The 25,226-nt window shown below is 38.8% G+C and overlaps 2 protein-coding genes across 2 annotated transcripts in view; both read left to right on the forward strand.

Annotated features, from left to right (window-relative positions):
* atp2c1 (ATPase secretory pathway Ca2+ transporting 1) overlaps nt 1-25,226 on the forward strand; it is a 323,636-nt gene that overhangs the window by 97,255 nt on the left and 201,155 nt on the right. The window lies entirely within an intron of this gene.
* LOC137190643 (zinc finger protein 208-like) lies at nt 264-24,777 on the forward strand. Its single transcript, XM_067600165.1, has 9 exons — nt 264-606; nt 2,447-3,475; nt 8,869-9,264; nt 10,668-11,446; nt 12,720-12,810; nt 12,907-13,083; nt 13,750-14,838; nt 22,010-22,186; nt 23,311-24,777. The coding sequence occupies exons 1-9, from the start codon at nt 435-437 to the stop codon at nt 24,663-24,665; spliced, it is 5,265 nt and encodes a 1,754-aa protein (XP_067456266.1). The 5' UTR covers nt 264-434; the 3' UTR covers nt 24,666-24,777.

Genomic DNA, 25,226 nt, shown 5'->3' on the forward strand with positions numbered 1-25,226 from the left:
CATGTGCAACTTTAGTGTAGTGTCTATGAGGAGGAAAGGAGGAAACTAAATATCATTTAAGAGAATCTCCTCGGAGAAATATCAAGGCAAATATACAGTCACTTAATTAAACATCTTAAGGAAACAGGTTTAATGGAGAAAATTTAATTTTGTCTGCTGATCTACTGTAACACGCTCAGTCCAGTAGGTGGCGATAATCCATCTTTAAGCTGGTTGCAAACCGCCAATAAACCCGGAAAACGAGGAAGAAGAAGGAAAACGAAGACGACCAGCGGAGCGAAAAAATAACACGATTTCGCTGTTGGAAGCTTAACAGTGTAACACCCAGCGGAAGTAAACAACACATGAGTTAGTCACGTCGGCAGGTTGATGCCGGTGCTTGGAAGAAGTCTCTCAACAGGACACGGAGACATTTTACTTATAATTAAACAACAATGTCTTCAGTTCAGTGTTTACGAGAGTTAATGAACGAGCGACTAACTGCTGCTGCTGAAGAAATATTCCGAATTTTTCAGGAAACTATCTCAGAGTACGAGAAAGAGATCAACCGTCAGCGCATATTGCTGGATATCGTTTGGAAACCTGAAATAAAGTTACACAGAACAGGTCTGTAAAACCTTCAGTATTGTAACATCAAATTGAATAAGCAGATTTATACAAACCCTCTTTACTGCGTTTTGCTGTCAGTTATGGTCGCGCTGAGTTTCTCTGCTCTCCTCTGTGTGCCCCTCCACACACACACGGAGCTCCGCGGGGCAGAGGAGAGAGTTGGATATTCAAAAACATGTTGGTACTGGAGGGAAGCTGGGCAGGAACCAAAGGGAAGAAGCAGGTATTTCCCATCTAAGGACAGGGCACACAAGACTTCATCAAACACTTCATAAAATAAGTAAACACCCAACTGGATCATGTATGCATTGCAGTCATTCAGAATCAGTGCAACATGTGTTACTTTAACGCAGTGCCTATGAATAGGAAAGGAGGAAACTTAAAGAAGCGAAGCAAAACATCACTTAAGAGAATCCTCTCGGAGAAACACCAAGGCAAATATACAGTCACTTAATTAAACATCTTAAGGAAACATTTAATGGAGAAAAGCAAGCAGCAGAACGAAAAAAAACACGATTTCGCTGTTGGAAGCTTAACAGTGTAACACCCAGCGGAAGTAAACAACACAGGAGCTAGCCGCGTTAGCTGGTTGGTGTCCTGTGCACGGAAGAAGTCTCTCAACAGGACACGGAGACATCTTACTTATAATTAAACAACAATGTCTTCAGTTGAGTGTTTGCGAGAGTTAATGAACGAGCGACTAACTGCTGCTGCTGAAGAAATATTCCGAGTTTTTCAGGAAACTATCTCAGAGTACGAGAAAGAGATCAACCGTCAGCGCATACTGCTGGATATCGTTTGGAAACCCGAAATAAAATTACATAGAACAGGTCTGTAAAATCTTCATTATTTTAACATCAAATAGAATAAGCAGATTTATACAAACCCTCTTTACTGCGTTTTGCTGTCAGTCATGGTCGCGCTGAGTTTCTCTGCTCTCCTCTGTGTGCCCCTCCACACACACACGGAGCTCCGCGAAGCAGAGGAGAGACGGTGAAGTAGCTGAGTTGACGAGAAAACTCGCTACGTTACGGTTACTCAGTTGTTTGCCTACTTTTGAGCCACTTTGTTCGAGACGATCACTGTGCCTCTCCGTCTTTCAGGCCCCAGGCTGTGGGCTAGTTCTATGAGACTGTGTCTCGATTTAATCAGAAGGGGAGCGCTCGTTTTACAGATTTTTAACAACATCTGTTGTTGTGAATGTACATCGACATTTAAAAGTCTAGACCCCGAATATAAGACAACCTCTCTTCATTTCAGACGTATTTCCAGGTAAAGACAAACAAATGACAAAACGTTCTATATTCGGTGCAGTACGGTATTTGTTCGGGTTACTACGGAGCTGAAGTTAGCTTCTGATTCGGGGTAAAGGGAAAGTTGAGGGAAACCTAAATAATGATGTTTAGCGGCTGCTTCTCCGTTTTTGCACCACTTACACTTGAAAAATTGTGAGACATCATAGCAAAAGCCTCAATGCCATTTAAACCCATTTTCAGATTACTGAAACCTTTATTTTGCTCATGAAAATAGGCAAAGAAAAGGGCGATGTCACATTTCTCCATCCAGACGACTTTAGACCAGATCTAGATCAAGGTTCAAGAAACACTGGATTCAGTCCTGCTGTTTTAAATGATTATGATTCAATAATAAAGGGTAATTGCGTTAATGTGTTATTGTTGTTAATGCTAATGGTTTATAAATTATTTATAAAGCATAGCAAATATTGAGTAACCATTAATGAAGTCATTAATTAATTCTTATAAAGCCTTTATAAAGGATGCCTTATCAGAACATGGTATAAGATTTTCTCTTGATCCTTTCCCCTTTGTCCTTCCAGAGCTCCCACAGCAACATGTCTGTAAGGAGGAGGAGGTTCTCGCTAACCAGCAGCTCTGTAACCAGGAGAGGAACTCCAGTCTGGACCAAGAGGACCCAGAGCCTCCACAGATTAAAGAGGAACAGAAGGAACTCTGCAGCAGTCTGGAGGGAGAACAGCTGGTGCTGAAGCAGGAGACAGAAACCTTTATGTTGACTCCTACTTGTGATGAAAGTGAAGATCAGACTCTGGACTTGAGTCCTGATGAAACTCAGAGTGAAGCAGAGGAAGAGCATGTTGTCAGCATGTCAGTTCAAAGTTCAGTGGAACCAGAACCAAACAGTGACGACCAGCTGTTCTCTCACAACTCTCATGTTGCTGAGAGCCAAGATCACAAAGGAGGCAAATATGGAGACTCAGGATTAACTAGAAAAGCAGAGCCAAAACTAAAGAAGAGACATCACAGAAGAAGAAATCACACTAACAATGAAGACAACTCTACCAAATTAAAGATTCACAGTAATACTGATACAGGGAAAAAGTCCTTAAAGTGTGACACTTGCGGGAAATCTTTTAAGTGGTACACCAATTTGCAAACACATCTGAGAACACACACAGGTGAGAAGCCATACGCCTGCAACACCTGTGGAAGAAGATTTAATGACATGACAACAGTGAAAAGGCATAAAAGAACCCACACAGGAGAGAAACCATACCCATGTAACAATTGTGATAAAAGATTCTCTCGGCTGGGCACATTAAATGTGCATATGAGAAGCCACACAGGTGAGAAACCATACCCATGTAACACTTGTGAGAAAAAATTCTCTGAGCTGGGCGCATTAAAAGTGCATATGAGAATCCACACAGGTGAGAAACCGTACCCATGTAACACCTGTGAGAAGAAATTCTCTCAACCGGGCACATTAAAACAGCATATGAAAATCCACACAGGTGAGAAGTCCTACAATTGCAAAACTTGTGGGAAAGAGTTCAGACTTAGACATCACTTGAAGATCCACATGAGAAGTCACGCAGGTGGAGAAGATTGAGTCAGATGTCAGATTTGAAAAGACACGTCAGAATTAATTCAGACAAGAAGCTGCATAATTACAGAATATAAGGGAGAGCTTTGCGGTGACTTACCGCCACACATCAACATTTTTTTCAGGGAACATATTACCAGAACAGGTATTCACATGCAATTAAAGACCAGACATTGGTATTAACTCAATAAGGCAACACAGCTAAAGAAATCATAAGATTCCAATCAGTAAAAAAAAGTAAATGCATTAAATTGGATTGACACAGGAAAAAATTATTCAACATGCTAACTGCAATACTTGGTGGAGAAGCCTTTGTTTGCAATGACGGCTTCAAGACGCTTCCTGTTCGAGGAAACTAATCTCTCACAATGTTCAGAGGGGGATTTTGGCCCATACTTCTAAGTAGACAGTCTTCAAATATTGAAGATTCTGAGAGGGGCTGCTGGTCAATCTTTATCTTCAGTTCCTTCCATAAATGTTCTATTGGGTTCAAGTTGGGTGATTGACTGGGCCATTCCAACACCTTTATTTTCTTTCTCTGGAACCAGATGAGAGTCTCCTTTGCAGTATGTTTTGGATCGTTGTCCTGTTGGAAGGTCCATCTGCGTCTCATCCTCATTGTCCTCGTGGACAGCAACAGATTCTTCTCAAGAATAACCCGATACATAGCTCCATTCATCTTCCCTTCAACAATTTAGATTCTGCCAGTACCATGAGCAGAGAAACAGCCCTGTACCATAATGTTTCCACCTCTGAACTTCACTGTAGGTATATTTAGGGTCATATGCTGAGCCATTTCTCCTCCAAACATGGCACCTAGTGTTATTGCTAAATATTTCCATTTGTGTCTCGTCTGACCACACCACATTCTTCCAGTAATCTATAGGCTTCTCCAAATGTTGTGTCGCAAACTTCAAACAAGCTTCAACATGTCTTTTCTTCAGTAATGGAGTCTTACGGGGTAGTTGTGTATGGAAACTGTGGCGGTGGAGTGCATTGTCTATTGTTTTCTTCTTTCTCCATTGTGAGAATTGTACCTGCTTCTTCCAGATCCTTCTGTAGCTCTTTTTGGAGTGGTCCTTGGATCTTGTGCTACTCTTCTGACTAATTTTCTTACTGCCCAGTCAGCAGTCGTTGATGGTTGAGTGTTGATTCTTCCACTTGCGGTTGATGATGGTGCTTACGGGATCATTTAGGAATTGAGGAATCAGTCGGTAACCTGCGCCATTCCTATTGTAATGGCAATTTTTCTTTTTTCCAGTTGCCATCAATACACAGGTAGGCTAGAAGTGATCTTGCGCGGACCCAAACAACAGATTTTCCAGTCAGTAGTTGTTGTTTATTGAGGCAGTTATACAAAGCGATGCACATACCAGTTTGTTTCCTGTTCTGCCAGCTCGAATGTGTTGCTCTGTTTCTGGTCTGGTGAGAACTGTTTGTGCTTCCCCTACCTGTACCTCCTGTTTCCTGCCACCTTTGCCCCCCTATATATACAACCCTGTGCATCTAATGACCGCCACCCAGTGTCAAAAATAATACTGCAAGATATATCTAGCCAAAATGACATGCCAACAATCAACATAAATTGCTCCTACACTCTTGTTGCGAAGGTTTTGGGAGAGCTCTTTGCCTCTACCCATCAAGAGATGGTTCTTGCCTGACAGCTTGGTAGAAAATTATGTATATATTGTATTGATATATTGTATAACTAACACAGCTGATTCTAATTAGCACAGGTAAGAGAACTAATTAGTGGATCCACTTGGTTCAGTGCTTTTTCTTACTGTATGTTCAATACTTTTTTCCTGTGTCATTACAATTTAATGCATTTTTTATTGATTGGAATGTTATTATTCCGTTAGCTGTACTGCATTATTGAATTAATACCAATGTCTGGTATTAATATCATATGAATAGCTGCACTGGAAATATGTTTTAATGGAAAAAAGAGTTGACGTGTTGAATACTTATTTCCCCCTCTGTATGCCTGAATTGGAAAAACATAGAAGAGTCCACACACTAGTAGCCTTGTATTTGTGAAACTTTCCAGAGGTTTCGGTCGTGATTATGGATAAAACACATAATGGCAGCACATGTCAACAAAAACAATCCATAAACAGGACAAACAATTGAGCTGAAACCGCTGTAGGCAAGTGTTCACCAATATCTTTGTAAATGAATGTAAAATATTCTCCATGAAGACGAGGTCAGAATATCTTCATGTAAGTTGTACATTGTCGACGACGAATGTATTTTCTTTTTTTCTGTTTTCATACAGAACCTCAGCTATGTGAGTGTATTGTGAGATCTCTGATGTTGAAACAGAGAAACTCTAGAGGTGTTGGCTCACTGAAGTTTTCATACTTCAGACTGAAGCCTTTTTGTCTGCAGTGTTTAATCATTTTTATGTATTTTGTGATCAGTTTAACTTGAGATAAAGTTGAAATAATTTGTTTGCTGCTTTAGAGATGACACACTGCAGATGATCTACTTCATGGTGTTGTCAACATATTTTATGAACAATAAAATATTTCTTCATGATGGCTTTTCAGACTGATGTTCTTAATTTGATTAATTGTATGATTAGGGTAACTAAAAGTGTCATAAACATTAAGTGTGAGTAGTGCATACAATAAGCCCCTAAACAAACGTGGACAGTATAAAGCTTTGTTTCTGATCTCCTGATAACATAAGAATACCAGATTCACAACAAATCCTAAAGCTATAAGTGAATTTATGTGACTGTTTTTTAGGCCATTGGCTCCTTCTTAAGGAACAACACATCATTGTTGTGTGAGTGTCCTTGTAGTTATAGTGATGACCTCCGCAGGTCTACAGGTCAACATGTAAAGCTGCTATCTTTTACTCTGGTTGGCATGCTGCCTTAAATAATAATAATAAAAATAAACTTTATTTATATAGCACCTTTCATAACATAAAATGCAGCTCAAAGAGGTAAAAACAAGCAAGCAGGAAAAAAAGATAAGGATAAGGAGAAAGATAAATACAATAAACAATAAAAAACTACAGTGATAAAAAGAGGTAAGAGGATAAAAGGAGGTAAAATCGTGAGATGAAAAGATAAAACAGGTAGTAAATAAGCTGATAACAGTAAAAGGCAAATAAAGGTTGAGTTAAGTAAAAGCAAGACCATAAAAATAAGTTTTGAGCTGCTTCTTGAAAATATCAACAGAGGATGCTTGTCTAATATGTGTTGGGAGTTTGTTCCAGATCTTTGGTGCATAGCTGCAAAAAGCTGCCTCATCATAACTTTTTGCATTTTGTTTGTAGTACATTTAACAAGCCAGCGTTAAGCGACCTAAGCAAACGGTTTGGAACATATTCTGACAAGCAATCTGAGAGGTATGAAGGTGCTAGAGACCATTTTGGGCTTTTATAACAAGTAAAAGAATTTTAAAATCTATCTTCAACGTTACATGTAGCCAGTGCAATGATGCTAATACTGGTGTAATATGTTCCCTTTTCCTAGTTTGCTTGCTGCTGAATTTTGAATGAGTGTTGCAGCAGATCAATGGTTTTATTTGGTAAACCAGTATAAAGTGCATTACAATAATCTAAGCATGAAAAAACAAAGGCATGAGTGAGTTTCTTGGCATCTTCCAAAGTAAGGTATGGTCTGACTTTTGCAATGTTTCTTAAATGATAAAAAGCTGTCTTTGTAACGTTGTGGACATTACTTTTAAAATTCAATTCAGAATCAAAGATAACATTCAAGTTTTTTACTTCTGGTTTAATCTGTAGAGCCAAATTTCCATGCCTGCATGAAAGTTCTTCTCTTTGTGCATCTGTGCCAATTATAAGAACTTCTGTTTTGTCTTTATTCAATGTAAGGAGGTTACCACTCATCCACTGTATAATGCTCGAGAAGTAATCTGTCAGAGGAATTAGGGCATCTTTGTCATCTGGCACTATAGATAAATATAACTGGGTGTCATCTGCGTAACAATGAAAATTTACACCATGGTTGCGAACAATTTCTCAGATCGGGAGCATATACAGGGAGAACAGTAGCGGACCAAGGATTGAACCCTGAGGAACACCAAAGAGAAAGTCACAATTGTCGGAGACATGTTCACCAAATCAAGGAGTTTCCACTGCAGAAGATTGAAGCTTCTCCATAACTGTGAATTAACCAAAAAATACAGCTGTGAAATAAAAGTACAATAAAAAGTATCAATATCAAGAACTGGATACATTCACAAAAAAATTATAAAGTCAAGTAAAAGTACCTCAAACCTTTAATGATTTTTTGACTTTCAGATTTTGATTAGGGTATAATCTACGAGTTAACAAAGTCAGGCAGTATAGTTGTCCTTCTACTGCAGTAATTACGGTAGCGTGAAGGCGCTTGTTCGGCTGTGACTAGGCTGAAGTACTATAGTAGCAGTGTAGCTGAATTTAAAAAGCAAATGTCTTGACCACAGTCAAAACACCACATTTATGAAATGCTCTCGTGGGGTAGTACCATAGACTGTATAAAAATATGGACGTAGTTACCGTGACGTCACCCTTTGGTTTCTGAAGAGCGGTTTTGAAGCTCAAAGTGAGCCGCTCCGGCTGTCGCCATCTTGGCAGTGCGTGATGCCGCCTAACTCCCAGCCAATCAAAAATGGGCAAAAAGGCAGGCCGAATGGCTGAAACAAGCCACCTAGCGGCTGGCGGAGCTGTCACTCAAAGCAGCTTAATAAAGTTTAAATGGGTGAGTACAGCCCCCGTACAGCTATAGAAACCAAAACCGTTTTGTGTACCAGGTTTTTAACATGTTTATTTCTGCTGTGAAGTTGGGCATTTTAACATTAGAGTCTATGGGGATTGACTCGCTTTTGGTGCCAGCCTCAAGTGGCCATTCAAGGAACTGCAGTTTTTGGCACTTACGCCTTGGCTTCATTTTACAGCCCCAGAGGTTGCCACTTGGGTAGTACTCATGGATGTATACAGAGAACTGGATACAGGAAGAGCGCCAGGCTTTGAAGCCAATTTGACATAGCGGCCAAACCGTGTAATTACAACGTCACGTGATGCACACTGGCCCAAAAAGACCCCATAGACTTACATTGTGAAAGAGACGTCTGTAAATCAGCGGATAAATTTTTCTGAGCGTCACAACCGCCGCAAAATGACTTGTCACACTATCAGAATTACATCCGTTTGGTCCGATCACATTTCAAAAGCCTAGAAGAGCCGCATGATTGAATTGTTTTATCCCCATTCAAATTAGCCGGAGGGCTAAACCGGAAGTAGCCGACTCGGCCAGCGAAAGTCACTAGTGCGCATGCTCTATGGGCCGCTCAATGCGGAAGATCCGGGTACTTTCATACCGGGAAGTCGACTTTTTTTTGGCTTCATGTGCCACTGAGTAACTTTCATAAGAATGAACGGGGCCCCGCCTCCGACGCTGTATCCAGTTCTCTTTATACATCCATGGTAGTACGCCGTGTGGAGGAGCCGGGACGCGACGCAGACGAGCCCGGCTGGATGCCGGTGTAACACCCAGCGGAAGTACAGAACACAGGGGCTGGTCACGTTGGCTGGTTGATGCCGGTGCTTGGAAGAAGTCTGTCAGTACGACACGGAGATATCTTACTCGTAATAAAGCAACAATGTCTTCAGTTCAGTGTGTGAGAGAGTTAATCAACGAGCGACTAACTGCTGCTGCTGAAGAAATATTCCGAGTTTTTCAAGAAACTATCTCACAGTACGAGAAAGAGATCAACCGTCAGCGCAGACTGCTGGATTTCGTTTGGAAACCTGAAATAAGGTTACATAGAGTAGGTCTGTAAAACTTAAATTATTTTAATATAAAATAGTATAAGTAGTTTTATGTAACCGCCGCAGTGGTTAAAATATATACTTGTAATTATTTGTAGTTGTTAGCTTCTGATTCTGAGTTCAGGGAAACATTAATAATGATATTTAGCGGCTGATTCTCTGTTTTTGCACCACTTACACTTGTGAAAAATTGTTAGACATCATAGCAAAAGCCTTAACACTGTTTAAACCCACTTTCAGATTTGAGAAACCTTTATTTTGCTTATGAAAACAGGAAAAAAGGGCGATTTCACATTTCTCCATCCAGACCACAATAGAACAGGACTAGATCAAAGATTAAGTTCAAGCACCTTATTATTATTTCCGTAGTACACACTCGGCATGGGAGCAGAATATCGTTCTCCACAGTGCAACATGTACGACAGACAAGACACCACTAAAAGTCACTAAAACATCACTAAAAAAACAGACATGCAATCACTAAAAGTAAATATACACTGGTCAAGCATAGTCATGTTAGTACTGCTGAATGTGTTTGAGTGCAATTATAGTCCTTTCCTGCATACAGTACTGTACGTTTTTGTAGTGATTCCAATAAATAGGTCTTCTTTACAATATGGGATTGGTGCTGTGCGCCAAGTAGGATATATAATAAATGTAATAATTTAAGAAGTATACATGATGATTACAGGACACAGAATACAGAATATTGTCTATAAATAGTGCAAAATCAGTCCCAAAGAAAGAAAGTGGCTGGTGTAATTCAACATATGTTTGTGTGCGTGTTGGGCTTTCTTCACAAAAACCACAAAACTTAGACTTGTCAAATCTGGACTTTCAAGTCACTGTGTTTTTAATGAGTCTCCTTGTTAATCTATGTATAATGGTTTTTGATCTGGACCTGGTGTAATGTTGTCTCATTTACTAATGCTTTATAAATAATTTATAAGCATTGATAAGCATGATTTTTGAGTTGCCAGGTTGTGAAAAATCCCCCCTTTTCTTTACCACCTTAACATTTGCTTCATCTAAATCTTTAGGAAGATACCTCCAATGTGCTGTTCAACCATTTACTAATTACTTAGAAAATATGAAACACTCATCATTTATTAATAACTGTTAAGATCTGAGGACTTATCAGAAAGTCATTTAACCCTTTATTAATGATTCATAATCATCAGAAGTCCTGCAGTTTTAAATAATTATGAATCATTAATAAAGGATAATTGTGTTCATGGGTTATTTGTGTTACTGTAAATGGTTTATGAATGATTAATAAAGCATTAGTAAATATTTATTAACCATTAATTAAGTAATTATTAATGCTTATAAAGCCTTTATAAAGGATGCCTTATCAGAACATGGTACAAGATTTTCTCTTCAGCCTTTCCCTTTTGTCCTTCCAGAGCTCCCACAGCAACATGTCTGTAAGGAGGAGGAAGTTCTTGCTGACCAGCAGCTCTGTGACCTGGAGAAAAACTCCAGTCTGGACCAAGAGGACCCAGAGCCTCCACAGATTAAAGAGGAACAGATGAAACTCTGCACCAGTCTGGAGGGAGAACAGCTGGTGCTGAAGCAGGAGACAGAAACCCTTATGTTGACTCCTACTTGTGATGAAAGTGAAGATCAGACTCTGGACTTGAGTCCTGATGAAACTCAGAGAGAAGCAGAGGAAGAGCATGTTGTCAACATGTCAGTTAAAAGTTCTGTGGTACCAGAACCAAACAATGACGACCAGCTGTTCTCTCACAACTCTGATGTAGCTGAGAGCCAAGATCACAAAAGAGGCAAACATGGAGACTCAGGATCAACTAGAAAAGCAGAGCCAAAACTAAAGAAGAGACCTTACAGAAGAAAAAATCACACTAACAATGAAGACAACTCTACCAAATTAAAGATTCGCAGGAAAACAGTGAAAAAGTCCTTCAAATGTGGCACTTGTGGGAAAGTTTTTACGTGCAAATCCAAATTGCTAACACATATGAGAGTCCACACAGGTGAGAAGCCGTATGCATGTAACACCTGTGAGAGAAGATTCACTCAGCTGGGTACATTAAAAGCGCATCTGAGAGTCCACACAGGTGAAAGGCCGTGCCCATGTAACACTTGTGGGAAAAGATTTTGTCAGATGTCAGACTTGAGAAGGCATGTAAAAATTCATTCAGCTGCAAAGCTGCACAATTTCAAAACATGAGGGAGACATTTGTGGTGACAATCTACATGAGAAGAACCTGCTGACACACAGAAAAGATTCTGTCATGTGTCTGAATTGGAAAAGCGTACGAGTCCACACAAGCAAGTAGCCTTGTATTTATGAAACGTTCCAGAGGATTCGTTGTGATTATGGATAAAACACACAAGAACACAAAATGGCAGCACATGTTGACAAAAACAAAACATAAACAGGACAAACAATTGAGCTGAAATTCTTGTAGGCAAGTGTTCACCAATATCTTTGTAAATGAATGTAAAATATTCTCCATGAAGAAGAGGTCAGAATATCTTCATGTAAGTTGTCAACAACACTATCAAGTTTTGTGCAAGAAGTCAAAATTTATATGCAAGAGTGACTGGCATGACTGTTTTATTTTACTGTATAATAACACTGTGATGTAAATAGTTGACTTTTTAAATGAATTTTATTTTTTTGTATTTTCATACAGAACCTCAGTTATTTGAGTGTATTGTGAGATCTCTGATTTTGAAACAGAGAAACTCTAGAGGTGTTGGCTCACTTAAGTTTTCATCCTTCAAACTAAAGTCTTTTTGTCTACAGTGTTTAATCATTTTTTATGTATTTTGTGATCAGTTTAACTTGAGATGAAGTTAAAATAACAATTTGTTTGCTGCTGTAGAGATGACACACAGATTGCAGATGATTTACTTCATGGTGTTGTCAACATATTTTAAGAACAATAAAATATTTTTTCATGATGGCTTTTCAGACTGATGTTCTTAATTTGATTAATTGTATGATTAGGGTAACTAAGAGTGTCATAAACATTAAGTGTGAGTAGTGCATACAATAAGCCCCTAAACAAACATGGACAATATAAAGCTTTGTTTCTGATCTCATGCATTTATTTTAATATTACTTTGCTTTATGAGGTGATAACATAAGAATACCAGATTCACAACAGATCCTAAAGCTATGAGTGAATTTATGTGAATGTTTTAGGCCATTGGCTCCTTCTTAAGGAACAACATATCATTGTTGTGTGAGTGTCCCTCTAGTTATAGTGATGAACTGCACAGGTCTACAGGTCAACATGTAAAGCTGCTATCTTTTACTCTGGTTGGCATGCTGCCTTAAATCAAGGAGTCTCCACTGCAGAAGATTGAAGCTTCTCCATAACTGTGAATTAACCAAAAAAACACAGCTGTGAAATAAAAGTACAATAAAAAGTAATTGAATTCAGTCAAAACGCCACATTTCTGATATGCTCTCGGTGGGATAGTACGCCGTGTGGAGGACGGAACAAAACTGCGTGGGAGCCGGAACGCGACGCAGACGAGTCCGGTGGGATGCCGGTGTAACACATAGCGGAAGTACAGAACACAGGAGCTAGTCACGTTGGCTGGTTGATGCCGGTGCTTGGAAGAAGTCTCTCAGCAGGACACGGAGATATCTTACTTGTAATTGAGCAACAATGTCCTCAGTTGAGTGTTTGCGAGAGTTAATCAACGAGCGACTAACTGCTGCTGCTGAAGAAATATTCCGAGTTTTTCAAGAAACTATCTCTGAATACGAGAAAGAGATCAACCGTCAGCGCATATTGCTGGATTTCGTTTGGAAACCTGAAATAAGGTTACACAGAGTAGGTCTGTAAAACTTAAATTATTTTTAACATAAAATAGTATAAGTAGCTTTATGTACCACCGCAGTGGTTAAAATATATACTTGTATTTATTTGTATTTGCAGGGCTGCCACCTCTCACGGAGTGATGAACAGTCAGAGTCTTTTTGTTATAGAGTGATGGTTAAACTACGCGAATTATTTTTTTTACAGTTATTCACAGGGCTGTAACGGAGACTTAACGCACATAAACGCCGTTTAACCACCTCTCATATTCTGAAATAGCGTCGATGCAGACATCTTTTACAGCTGTCAAAGGCTCAGACCGGCTTTCTACCGCAGCTTCTGTTGTATCTTCTAGGAGCGCTCGTTTTGTTTTCCGTTTGAACATTGTATCCTTGTATGAGACACGGAGACTTATCAGAAAGTCATTTAACCCTTTATTAATGATTCATAATCATCAGCAGTCCCGCAGTCGTAAATGATTATGAATCATTAATAAAGGTTAATTGTGTTAATATGTTATGTGTGTTAATGTTAATGATTTATACATTATTTATAAATCATTGGTAAAATACTTATTAACCATTAATGAAGTCATTAATTAATGCTTATAAAGCCTTTATAAAGGATGCCTTATCAGAACATGGTACAAGATTTTCTCTTCAGCCTTTCCCTTTTGTCCTTCCAGAGCTCCCACAGCAACATGTCTGTAAGGAGGAGGAAGTTCTCGCCGACCAGCAGCTCTGTGACCAGGAGAAAAACTCCAGTCTGGACCAAGAGGACCCAGAGCCTCCACAGATTAAAGAGGAACAGAAGGAACTCTGCACCAGTCTGGACCAAGAGGACCCAGAGCCTCCACAGATTAAAGAGGAACAAGAGGAACTCTGCACCAGTCTGGAGGGAGAACAGCTGGTGCTGAAGCAGGAGACAGAAACCTTTATGTTGACTCCTACTTGTGATGAAAGTGAAGATCAGACTCTGGACTTGAGTCCTGATGAAACTCAGAGAGAAGCAGAGAAAGAGCATGTTGTCAACATGTCAGTTAAAAGTTCTGTGCAACCAGAACCAAACAATGACGACCAGCTGTTCTCTCACAACTCTGATGTAGCTGAGAGCCAAGATCACAAAGGAGGCAAACATGGAGACTCAGGATCAACTAGAAAAGCAGAGCCAAAACTAAAGAAGAGACCTTACAGACGAAAAAATCACACTAACAATGAAGACAACTCTACCAAATTAAAGATTCAGAGTAATACTGATACAGGGAAAAAGTCCTTCAAATGCGGCACTTGTGGGAAATCTTTTAAGATCAAGTCCAAATTACAAATACATATGAGAGTCCACACAGGTGAGAAGCCGTACTCATGTAACAATTGTGAGAAAAGGTTCGCTCGGTCGCACGGATTAAGACTGCATATGAGAGTCCACACAGGTGAGAAGCCGTACTCCTGCGACACCTGTGGGAAAAGATTTGGTGACATGACAACAGTGAAAAGGCATATGAGAGTCCACACAGGTGAGAAGCCGTACACATGTAAAACTTGTGAGAAAGGTTTCACTGAGATGAGCAAATTAAAACTGCATATGAGAATCCACACAGGTGAGAAGCCGCACTCATGTAACACCTGCGGGAAAAGATTTCGTAACATGGCAACAATGAAAAGACATATGAGAGTCCACACAGGTGCGAGGTTATACAATTGCACAACTTGTGGGAAAGAGTACAGACGTAGACATAACTTCAAGGACCACATGAGAAAGCACGCAGTGGAAGAAGGTTCTGGGTAATTCCAGGTCAAATCAACAGATTTTAGAAAATTTTACCAACTGACCATCTTTAATTTGCTTCATACTTTGTGTAAATTATGTCATTGTACCCCCCAACAACTAGTGTGCAAAATTTTTGACTTTTGTGTGTTCTTTCGTTTCTGAAATGTGGAGGCTTTTAAAAAGGAGTCGTGGCCTGCAAAATTAACCATTACATTTGAACTATTCATGCTAGATGCTAGAAATTTTCAGGGATAGTTCTGCACTATTAGATGTCTTTTAATTTGTAAAACAGTTGGCCAACAGTTGCATATTTGACAAGTTATGGCTTGCTGAACATTGTTTTTTTTTTTTATTCTTTTGAAATACCAAGAGATACCAATGAATTCATTTTTAAAGTGCTTTGTAGTGTGTTCCAGATTGATGGTGCAAAGAAGCCAAAAGTAGAAATCCTGCCTCTCAGAGAGAGAGGACCATCCAAACTTTTTGTACAGGATGCAATGATGAATGTTATAAGCATCACCAGTAATGAACCTGAGTGCAGAATGGTAGACGGCTTTAAATTTGCCGCCAAAGCATGCCTGTACAAGATGTCACCATAGTCTAAAACTGATAAAGTTGCCTCTACAAGGGTATGTCTACAATGCAACAGGAAGCAGGATTTATTCTTATTAAAGAAAAAGCCCATCTTAGTTTACTCACCAAATTTGATGTGATTTTTTGATGGTTATCTTCTCATCAATCTGGATGCCAAGGTATCTGTATATCAAGACTCTTTCAATATTGGTGCCAGTTTTAGTTGTGATGATGAGGTTATCCAAATTAATATTTTTGGCTCTAGTGAAAAACATAAACATGGTGTTTGTCTGCATTTAAGACTAATTTATGGATACTGAGTGCAACCTCTAAATCAACAAAACAGTGCTGAAGAGATACTACAGCAGACTGTACAGTATCCGCAGTGCAATACATAATAGTATCATCAGCATAAAAATGAATATTATATCCAGTTATTGCAGAAACAATATCATTTATATAAAGTGTAAACAGAACAGGACCAAGGATTGAGCCTTGTGGGACACCTTTTGCAATCTGAACAAATTCAGATTTAACAGATCTTGTTGCTACACACTGCTGTCTGTCCGTGAGATAACTCTGGAACTAATTACACCGGGGATTGCTGTCAAACTGTATTTCGTTGTTTATTAATTCAATGACAATAAAGAATCTATCTATCTATATAATTATATGCAATTTCATCAAAACCAATACTATGAATCTTTTTTTAAGAACAAAGCATGATCAACTGTATCAAATGCTTAAGAGGGGTCAATAAAAAGAGCTGTGCAGTGTTTCTTATTATCCAGAGTTGAAATGATGTCATCTAAAACAAGAGTGGCAGCAGTAACAGTGTGGTGCTTTTCTCTAAAACCAGATTGGTGAGTACTTAAAATAGAATATGCCGAAAGGAATGATTTAAGTTGGTCATTTACTAGAGATTCTAGTATTTTTGCTAGCCATGGCAATTTAGAGACAGGCCTATAATTGTTAAGCATAGTCGTTTTCACCACCTTTATGTAACGGAGTCATATAAGCAGCCTTCCAAACCGTGCAAACTGTAACAGATCAAACAGAGAGGTTAAAATATATGTTATGTAGCTTACTACCATTGAGGCCGTAAGCTTTAAGAAGTAGGGATCAAGCTTATCCTTGCCAACTGGATATTTCAAATCTAATGCTAGTAAGGCATTGGCCCTGTCATCGGAAGAGCTGTCCTGTATACGTTTCTTCAAAGAATGTGTCAGCAGCTAAAAAAATGTTTATTAAAAAGCAACACAAATCTCTTTATGATCTGATATTTAGGATCATCAGCTGAAGTGAAAGGAGGAAATGAGAGTGAAGACTAACAGTTTAGAGAATTCACTGCCTTCCAACATTTTGACAGATTTAAATATGAATTTGGAATTAAAAGCAAATAATAATTAGCTTTAGCCTTCCTTATTGCAGCTGTGCATTTATTTCTAAGGCGCCTGAAAGTAAGCCAGTGACCAGACTCACCAGTACACCTGGCAAGAGCCCAGGCTTTATTTCTCTCTTATAGCAAGGATGAGATATTCAGATAGGACTTGACCTATTCTACAATCTATGTTTTTTAAAGGGTGCATGCTTATCAACCACAGAGTTAAAAGACTTACAAAAGTGGTCAAGAGCTAAGTCAACATCAGGGATTTTAACAGTATCATGAATGTCACTTTCATAAAGATCATACAGGAAGACTTGCTCAACAAAATATATAAAATTCCTACTAATCACCATGCGAGGGCACTAAAACCAAGCTCAAATACTCCCAAAGAAGTAATTTTGTCATTTCTATTTGTTAAAATTAAATCAATTAAAGTCGACTCAGAGAAGTCGTTTAAGTTTGACCTGGTAGGATCAGTAATTAGCTGTGAGAGATTTAAGTTTTCACAGACTTCTTTTAGATAAAATTTAAATTAAAATCACCAAAAATGATCATCTCCAAATTTTTTTAAGGAGCTTAAAGACCAGTAGCTCATCAATAGGTGAGGAGGAAGCAGAAGGAGGTCTGTACACTGCAACTGCAGTAATTGAATTATTATGTGCAATATTTATTTTCATAGCCAAAAAGTCAAAATAGATTTGTGACACGTCGCTGAGGATTCAGTTGTGATCATGGATAAAACACACAAGAACACATAATGGCAGCACATGTCAACAAAAAATAATCCACAAACAGGACAATCAATTGAGCTGAAACTCTTCTAGACAAGTGTTCACCAACATCTTTATAAACCAATGTAAAATATGCTCCATGTAGAAGAGGTCAGAATATGTTTGTCTAACAGTTTAAGTTCGTCTGTGATCAGTTTAAATTGAGATTAAGTTAAAATAAAAATGTTGTTTGCTGCTTTAGACGACACACAGATTGCAGATGATGTTCTTAATGGTGTTGTCAACACATTTTATGAACAATAAGATATTTTTTCATGATGGCTTTTCAGACTGATATTCTTAATTTGATTAACTGGATGATTAGGGTAACTAAAAGTATCATACACAATAAGTGTGAGTAGTGCATACAATAAGTCCCTAAACAAACGTATAAGCAAATAATATGAATGTGTTTTAAGGCCGTTAGCTTCTTTGTGATGCAACTGCACAGGTCTATAGGTCAACATGTAAAACTGCTATCTTACTCTGGTCGGCATTGTTGACAACCTCTTGTTCTTTGTGTTAAACTTAACTTCAATTCCTAAGAGGAAGAGACAGACTTGTCTGGATTCCAAAGGCCTGCAGAACTGACCTTTGTAACCCTCTAAGTCGGGGTTGATCAATGATGCTCAACATACTCATGATGTCTGACCGAACATCCAAAAATTATGGCCTGAACTAAAAGCATAAAACTGACCCTAAGGCCACTTGGACCGGAGAAAGACTAAAAGGACCCCCACCTTAAATGGGACACAGACCCTCTATAATCCCAAGGTCATAAAACTCAAGAGAAACATTCCTTTGCAACACCGCAAAATGAACTCATTACATTCCAAGCTTTAACCCATAAGAACACATTTCTCCTTAAAGGAGAATTATGGGGAATGTAAAACAGACTAAATGGACCACAAGGAACACATTTCTGAATTTTATTTTGAAATTCTACCTTCAGTGTCAAAGATCTGTAATGTAACATATATGTCATAACCATAGTTCCCTAACTTGTTTTATATCAATTCGTTCAAGAAATGTGGTCAGAACAGCTTAAATGTAATACAGAACGTCTTATTAAAGCATCAGAATTGTTAAATGGGTTGAAACCTTCCTTTAGTAACAAAAAACAAGCTTTTTAAAATGAGCTAGTTCTGTCACATTTGCTGACCAAGCACGCTGCCGTTTAGGAAGTGATGTCATGGGTACACAGATTCACACATTTTCACATGACTGCACCAGGATATTCAGTAGATGTCACTTTAGGGACTTCATGAGTTAAAGTCAAGGATAAAAGCTGTATAAGGAATTTTCCAGAACATTGAAAGGGTTGGTGACACCTGTGTCACCATGGGTTCTTATGGGTTAATAACTGTTATATTAACTGTTTAATCAGATTATGGACCCTGTCATACTGTTTACCTTAAAAATTCATAAAGAATGATGTAACTTTGATGACTTTACTATGGTATATTGGTGAGATATTGAAAAAAGGTTGATCTCATTACATTTTATCACGTTATAATTTTGATAAGGTTAGAAATATAGGTTTGAATAATGAAAGGAAGGATGTGTGATGATGTATCATTCAAAGGAAGAGCTGGCGAAGTTCTTATTTTGAAGACGTTTATTAGACGAAGGCCATCAGGTCCATTCCATGTACAAAGATGGTCTGGGCACCGAACCACTGTCGGTGCATAACTTATATAGGGTTACACATCTGTATCTTATCACATGAATAACATAGGTTCCCCATGGGCATTAATTCAGTTGGGAGCCATCCATCAAGTGGTTGACAGCTACCTTACAACATATCATGTATCACAACATACCATCTGGAACAGCTCCAATCTTGACCATGGACCCATTGTTTGTATCTAAAAGGCCCTCCAGAGGGGCTATACCATATTACATAAGGTGACATGCAGACTATGAAATATTTCTGTCACATGTCCACCACCCAAAATCAGTAAAGTACATAGAGTCAGATAAAAGTCATACTAACAAATAATCTCACTTGAATTTTATATCATGACATAAGAGTTAATGAGTGTTTACATGGTTGATGCAATATTGTGTTTAACCTCACAAAATTGCTGCTATAACTCTTTTATTCACTCTATTACAGCAGGACCGTTATGAAAAGAATGTGTTTACAACTTTAATGTGAAATACTAGGCCACAGTGATGTGAAGTGTGATTTTTGTGTGTAAACATTCCAAAGTAGGCTTCCCAAAAAATATATTTATTTCAGAAGATGCAAGCTGCATCCAACACCAACTACACCTGAAGTCCCCCGAGAACAAAGAAATTGAATATTCATCAGTAATTTGGTGCGAAAATGTTTAAAACACCCAAAACACCGCCTGCTTTGACCAAAATCATATAAAGGAAAGTTTAACGGAACTCGGTTGAGCTGTCCTCCTCTTTATGAGTAAGAAACTTCCCCTCTACAACGTCTCTTTCCTTTTAAGTAAGTGCGTATTTTAGACCTTTTTGAATCCTGTACTCAGTGTCACCAGGAAAGCTTCCAGAAACAAGCATCAGGAAACCAAAAAATCACAAAGACTCAAGCCTGAATCCTAACTGGTGTGTTGCGTTACAAGAAGCTAGTGAAAGCCCAACTGAACCTCTGCATGTCTGTGATCCAAAGCCAGACTATCACTCTGGGCTGAGACAACTTGTCACAGCTGATTATACCGATTACACCTGACCTAGGACTGATCCACCTGCTCTCTGTCCAAGGGACAGTGAAGATCCTCCAAGCTCACAGCCAACGACCTGATCTGGGCCGTGTTACTGCTGAGACCCACTGGCTGTCTGACTATGGCTAATCTCCAACAAAACAGTAGGCATGCAATGACTTTGTGACCAGAGGTTGATACTAACGATTTAAGATTTAAAGATAATTTCTCCAGAAAGTATGTTAGCTCTCCCTTAGCTCCTGTTGCTATGCGTTAGCCTCGAGTCACACACTATGAGCCAGTCTTGCTGAATATTTTTCTTTATTTTTATTTTCGTTATAATTTAAAGGCCTTATCATTCTTTTGTGTATTATTCTATGTGTATTATGTGTATTATTCTTCAGGCATGTAGTGGTATAATAAATGTCTGTCTTAATCAAGAAGTTGTTGTTTGCATTCTTCTGAATAGTAGTGGGACAGGTTACTGTTTGGGACAAGAACTTACGGTTATGAGACCGATTCATTGGTAAAATTACTCCCAACACTAACAGGGCTAAATCTATGGAAGGTGGTGCACACAATGACAAGGTAATTAAATAATAAAGTACTAATACTCCTACAGCATGCTGCCTTGAATCAAGGAGTCTCCACTGCAGAAGAAGATTGAAGCTTCTACGTAACTGTGCGAATTAACGAAAGAACACAGCTGTGAAACAAATGTGCAATAAAAAGTAATAAAATTCTTTTTGCAACAGATATCAAAAACTGGATAAATTCACAAAAAATTGAGAAATTCAAGTTCACGTACCTCAAACCTTTACGTGATGAGTTTTAAACTTTTAGGTTTTGATGAGGGTACAAAATATCAGTGAGACGACAAATATCAACCCAACAGTTCTTATTTTTAGTTTAAAGACATAAAGCATCTGTGCAGTTATTGCTGCTTATTTATAAGCCACAAATGACACTGAGTCAACTCGTTCCCTGCCAATGTTGGTGTGGGAGGAAGTGAAGGTGTGGATATACTGGCCAAACAACGTCTAAATCACAGTCAGTCAGTATTCAGGCTCCATTATATAAAACTGAGGTCAAAACAATCATCAGAAGTCAAATGCAAAAAGTGTGGCAAGAATACTGGAATATCAATGACACAGGAAGACACCTCTATAATATTCAAAAACATGTTGGTACTGGAGAGAACCTGGGAAGGAACCAAAGGAAAGAAGAAGGTATTACCCATCTAAGGACAGGGCACACAAGACTTAATCAAATACTTCATAAAATAGGTAAACACCCAACAGGATCACGCATGCATTGCAATCAAACAGAATCTGTGCAATGTGCTACTGGAGTGTAGTGCCTATGAGGAGGAATGGAGGAAACTAGAAGAAGGAATGGAAAACATCACTTAAGAGAATATCCTTGGAGAAACATCAGGGCAAATATACAGTCACTTAATTCAACATCTTAAGGAAACAGGTTTAATAGAGAGAATTTAACTTTGTCTGCTAATCTACTGTAACACGCTCATTCCAGCAGGTAGAGATAATCCATCTTTAAGCTGGTTGCCAACCACCAATAAACCAAAAGAAGAAGACAACTTGCTACAACAAGTGGAACGAAATAGACAACATAACCCCGCTTTCGGAAGCTTAACAGTGTAACACCCAGCGGAACTAAACAACACAGGAGCTAGTCGCGTTAGCTGGTTGGTGTCCTGCGGTTGGAAGAAGTCTCTCAGTAGGACACGGAGACATCTTACTTGTAATTAAGCAACAATGTCTAAAGTTCAGTGTTTGAGAGATTCAATCAACGAGCGACTAACTGCTGCTGCTGAAGAAATATTCCGAGTTTTTCAAGAAACTATCTCAGAGTACGAGAAAGAGATCGATCGTCAACGCAGAATGCTCGATATCGTTTGGAAACCTGAAATAAAGTTACACAGAATAGGTCTGTAAAACCTTAATTATCTTAAAATAAAACACAATAATCAGCTTTATATAGCACCGCAGTGGTTAAAATATATACTTGTAATTATTTGTTCGCGACGCTGAAGTTAGCTTCTGATTCGAAGTTAAGGGAAACATAAATAATGATATTTAGCGGCTGCTTCTCCGTTTTTGCACCATTTGCACTTGTGAAAAAGCATATTAGACATCGTAGCAAAAGCCTTAACACTGTTTAAACCCACTTTCAAGTTAGTGAAACCTTTGTTTTGCCTATGAAAATAAAAAGGGCGACTTCACATTTCTCCATCCAGACCACAGTAGACCAGGTCTGGATCAAAGAGTTCAAGCATTTATTATTACTTCCGTAGTACACATTCTGCATACATGGGAGCAGAATAGGGGACTCCAAGTAGGGAATGTAGTAAATATATTAAATTAAATAATTTAAGAAGTATACAGGATGATGGCAGGACACAGAATACAGAATATTGTTTATAAATAGTGCAAAATCAGTCTCAAAGAAAGAAAGTGGCTGGTGTAATTCAACATATGTGTGTGTGCGTGTTGGGCTTTCTTCACAAAAACCACAAAACTTAGACTTGTCAAATCTGGGCTTTCAAGTCACTGTGTTTTAATGAGTCTCTGGAGTCTCCCTGTTAATCTATGTATAGTGGTTCTTGATCTGGACTTGGTGTAATGCTGTCTGGATGAAGAAATATCAGTGAAATTGCTCTTTTTCTGTTTTCACAAATAGAACAAAGGTCTTACATATCTTAAAGTGGTTTTAAACAGTGTTAAGGCTTTTGTTACAATGTCTTACATTTTTTCACAAGTGTTAAGTGGCGAAAAATCTGAGAATCAGCCACTAATCATCATCATACAGTGCATGTTTCCCTTAACTTTCCCCTCAACTTTTCCCTTAAACCTGAATCAGAAGCTAACTTCAGCGTCATCGGATGTCTGCATTTTTGGTGCCACTTTCTGATAAGACATGCTTTATAAACATAAAATATTTTCTAACATTAATTAAGTCATTAATTAATGCTTTTAAAGCCCTTATAAAGGATGCCTTATCAGAACATGGTACGAGATTTTCTCTTCAGCCTTTCCCCTTTGTCCTTCCAGAACTCCAACAGCAACATGTCTGTAAGGAGGAGGAGGTTCTCACTGACCAGCAGCTCTGTGACCTGGAGAATAACACCACTCTGGACCAAGAGGACCCAGAGCCTCCACAGATTAAAGAGGAACAGAAGGAACTCTGTACCAGTCTGGACCAAGAGGACCCAGAGCCTCTACAGATTAAAGAAGAACAGAAGGAACTCTGCACCAGTCTGGACCAAGAGGACCCAGAGCCTCTACAGATTAAAGAGGAACAGGAGGAACTCTGTACCAGTCTGGAGGGAGAACAGCTGGTGCTGAAGCAGGAGACAGAAACCTTTATGTTGACTCCTACTTGTGAGGAAAGTGAAGACTGGACTCTGAACTTGAGTCCTGATGAAACTCATAGTGAAGCAGAGAAAGAGCATGTTGTCAGCATGTCAGTTAAAAGTTCTGTGGAACCAGAACCAAACAGTGATGACCAGCTGCTCTCTCACAACTCTGATGTAGCTGAGAGCCAAGATCACAAAGGAGGCAAACATGGAGACTCAGGATCAACTAGAAAAGCAGAGCCAAAACTAAAGAAGAGACATCACAAAAGCAAAAATCACACCAACAATGAAGACAACTCTACCACATTAAAGATTCACAGTAATACTTATACAGGGGAAAAGTCCTTAAAGTGTGACACTTGTGGGAAATCTTTTAAGTGGAACTCCAACTTGCACAGACATCTGAGAGTCCACACAGGTGAGAAGCCGTACGCATGTAACACCTGTGAGAAAAGATTCTCTCAGCCAGGTGCATTAAAAGTGCATCTGAGAATCCACACAGGTGAGAAGCCATACCCATGTAACACTTGTGAGAAAAGATTCTCTGAAATTGGAAAATTGAAAGTGCATATGAGAATCCACACAGGTGAGAAACCGTACCCCTGCAACACCTGTGAGAAAAGATTCTCCCAGCCAGGTGCATTAAACCTGCATATGAGAACACACACCGGAGAGAAGCCGTACCCATGTAACACCTGTGAGAAAAGTTTCCCTCATCTGGGTGCATTAAACCTGCATATGAGAATCCACACAGGTGAGAAGCCGTACCCTTGCAACACCTGTGGGAGAAGATTTAGTTACATGACAACAGTGAAAAGGCATATAAGAACACACACAGGTGAGAAGCCGTACACATGTAACACCTGTGAGAAAAGATTCTCTGTGCTGGGCGCATTAAAAGCGCACATGAGAATCCACACAGGTGAGAAGCCGTACAGTTGCAAAACTTGTGGGAGAGAGTTCAGACTTAGACATAACTTGAACATCCACATGAAAACGCACGCAACAGGAAAAGATTCTGTCAGGTGCCAGACTTTAAAAGGCACATAAGAATTCATTCAGATGAGAAGCTGTATTTGCATTTTCATATTTGAACTTGTATTTGTATTCAGCAGATCACAAATACCTGAGGAAAAAATAAAGACTACCCTATGGTATTGAATATGATAAATGTTTTTTTCAACACTTGTGAATATTTGAATATTAACTCCTTCTGGTCATGCATCAGTCCTATGTGGGGTAATGTCAACTTTAAACCAGGGAAAAGTGATCCAGGATTTCGGATATGGACTGAAAAAAGGTTAAGGAAAGTGCAAAATATGTACAGAGAAGATGGACAACTTATGTCCTTTGCAGAAATATCAATCAAATATGACATTCCCAAATATCTTCAACTTAAGAGCCTTATATCGTCATCTCAAAACCATTCATTAGATATTCCTGTCATTTCCTCATTACAGGTAGCAATCATAAGACATTGCTATGATAAAAATTTTAATTTAATCTCTGTATGACTTGTTTGCATCTGGGTCTGATGAGTCCTCAGAACCTAAACTGAGACTATGGAAGGAAGATATAGATGATGAAATATCTTTAGAAGACTGAGTGAGA

The sequence above is a fragment of the Thunnus thynnus genome, chromosome 10 (genome assembly GCF_963924715.1).
Source record: "Thunnus thynnus chromosome 10, fThuThy2.1, whole genome shotgun sequence".
Taxonomy (NCBI): Eukaryota; Metazoa; Chordata; class Actinopteri; order Scombriformes; family Scombridae; genus Thunnus; species Thunnus thynnus.

Excerpts from the sequence above, each read along its gene's own strand:
- LOC137190643 (XM_067600165.1), top strand. The coding sequence starts at position 435 with ATGTCTTCAGTTCAGTGTTTACGAGAGTTAATGAACGAGCGACTAACT. Across the intron at positions 607-2,446 it reads AATAAAGTTACACAGAACAG|AGCTCCCACAGCAACATGTC; the intron begins GTCTGTAAAACC and ends TTGTCCTTCCAG. Across the intron at positions 13,084-13,749 it reads AATAAGGTTACACAGAGTAG|AGCTCCCACAGCAACATGTC; the intron begins GTCTGTAAAACT and ends TTGTCCTTCCAG.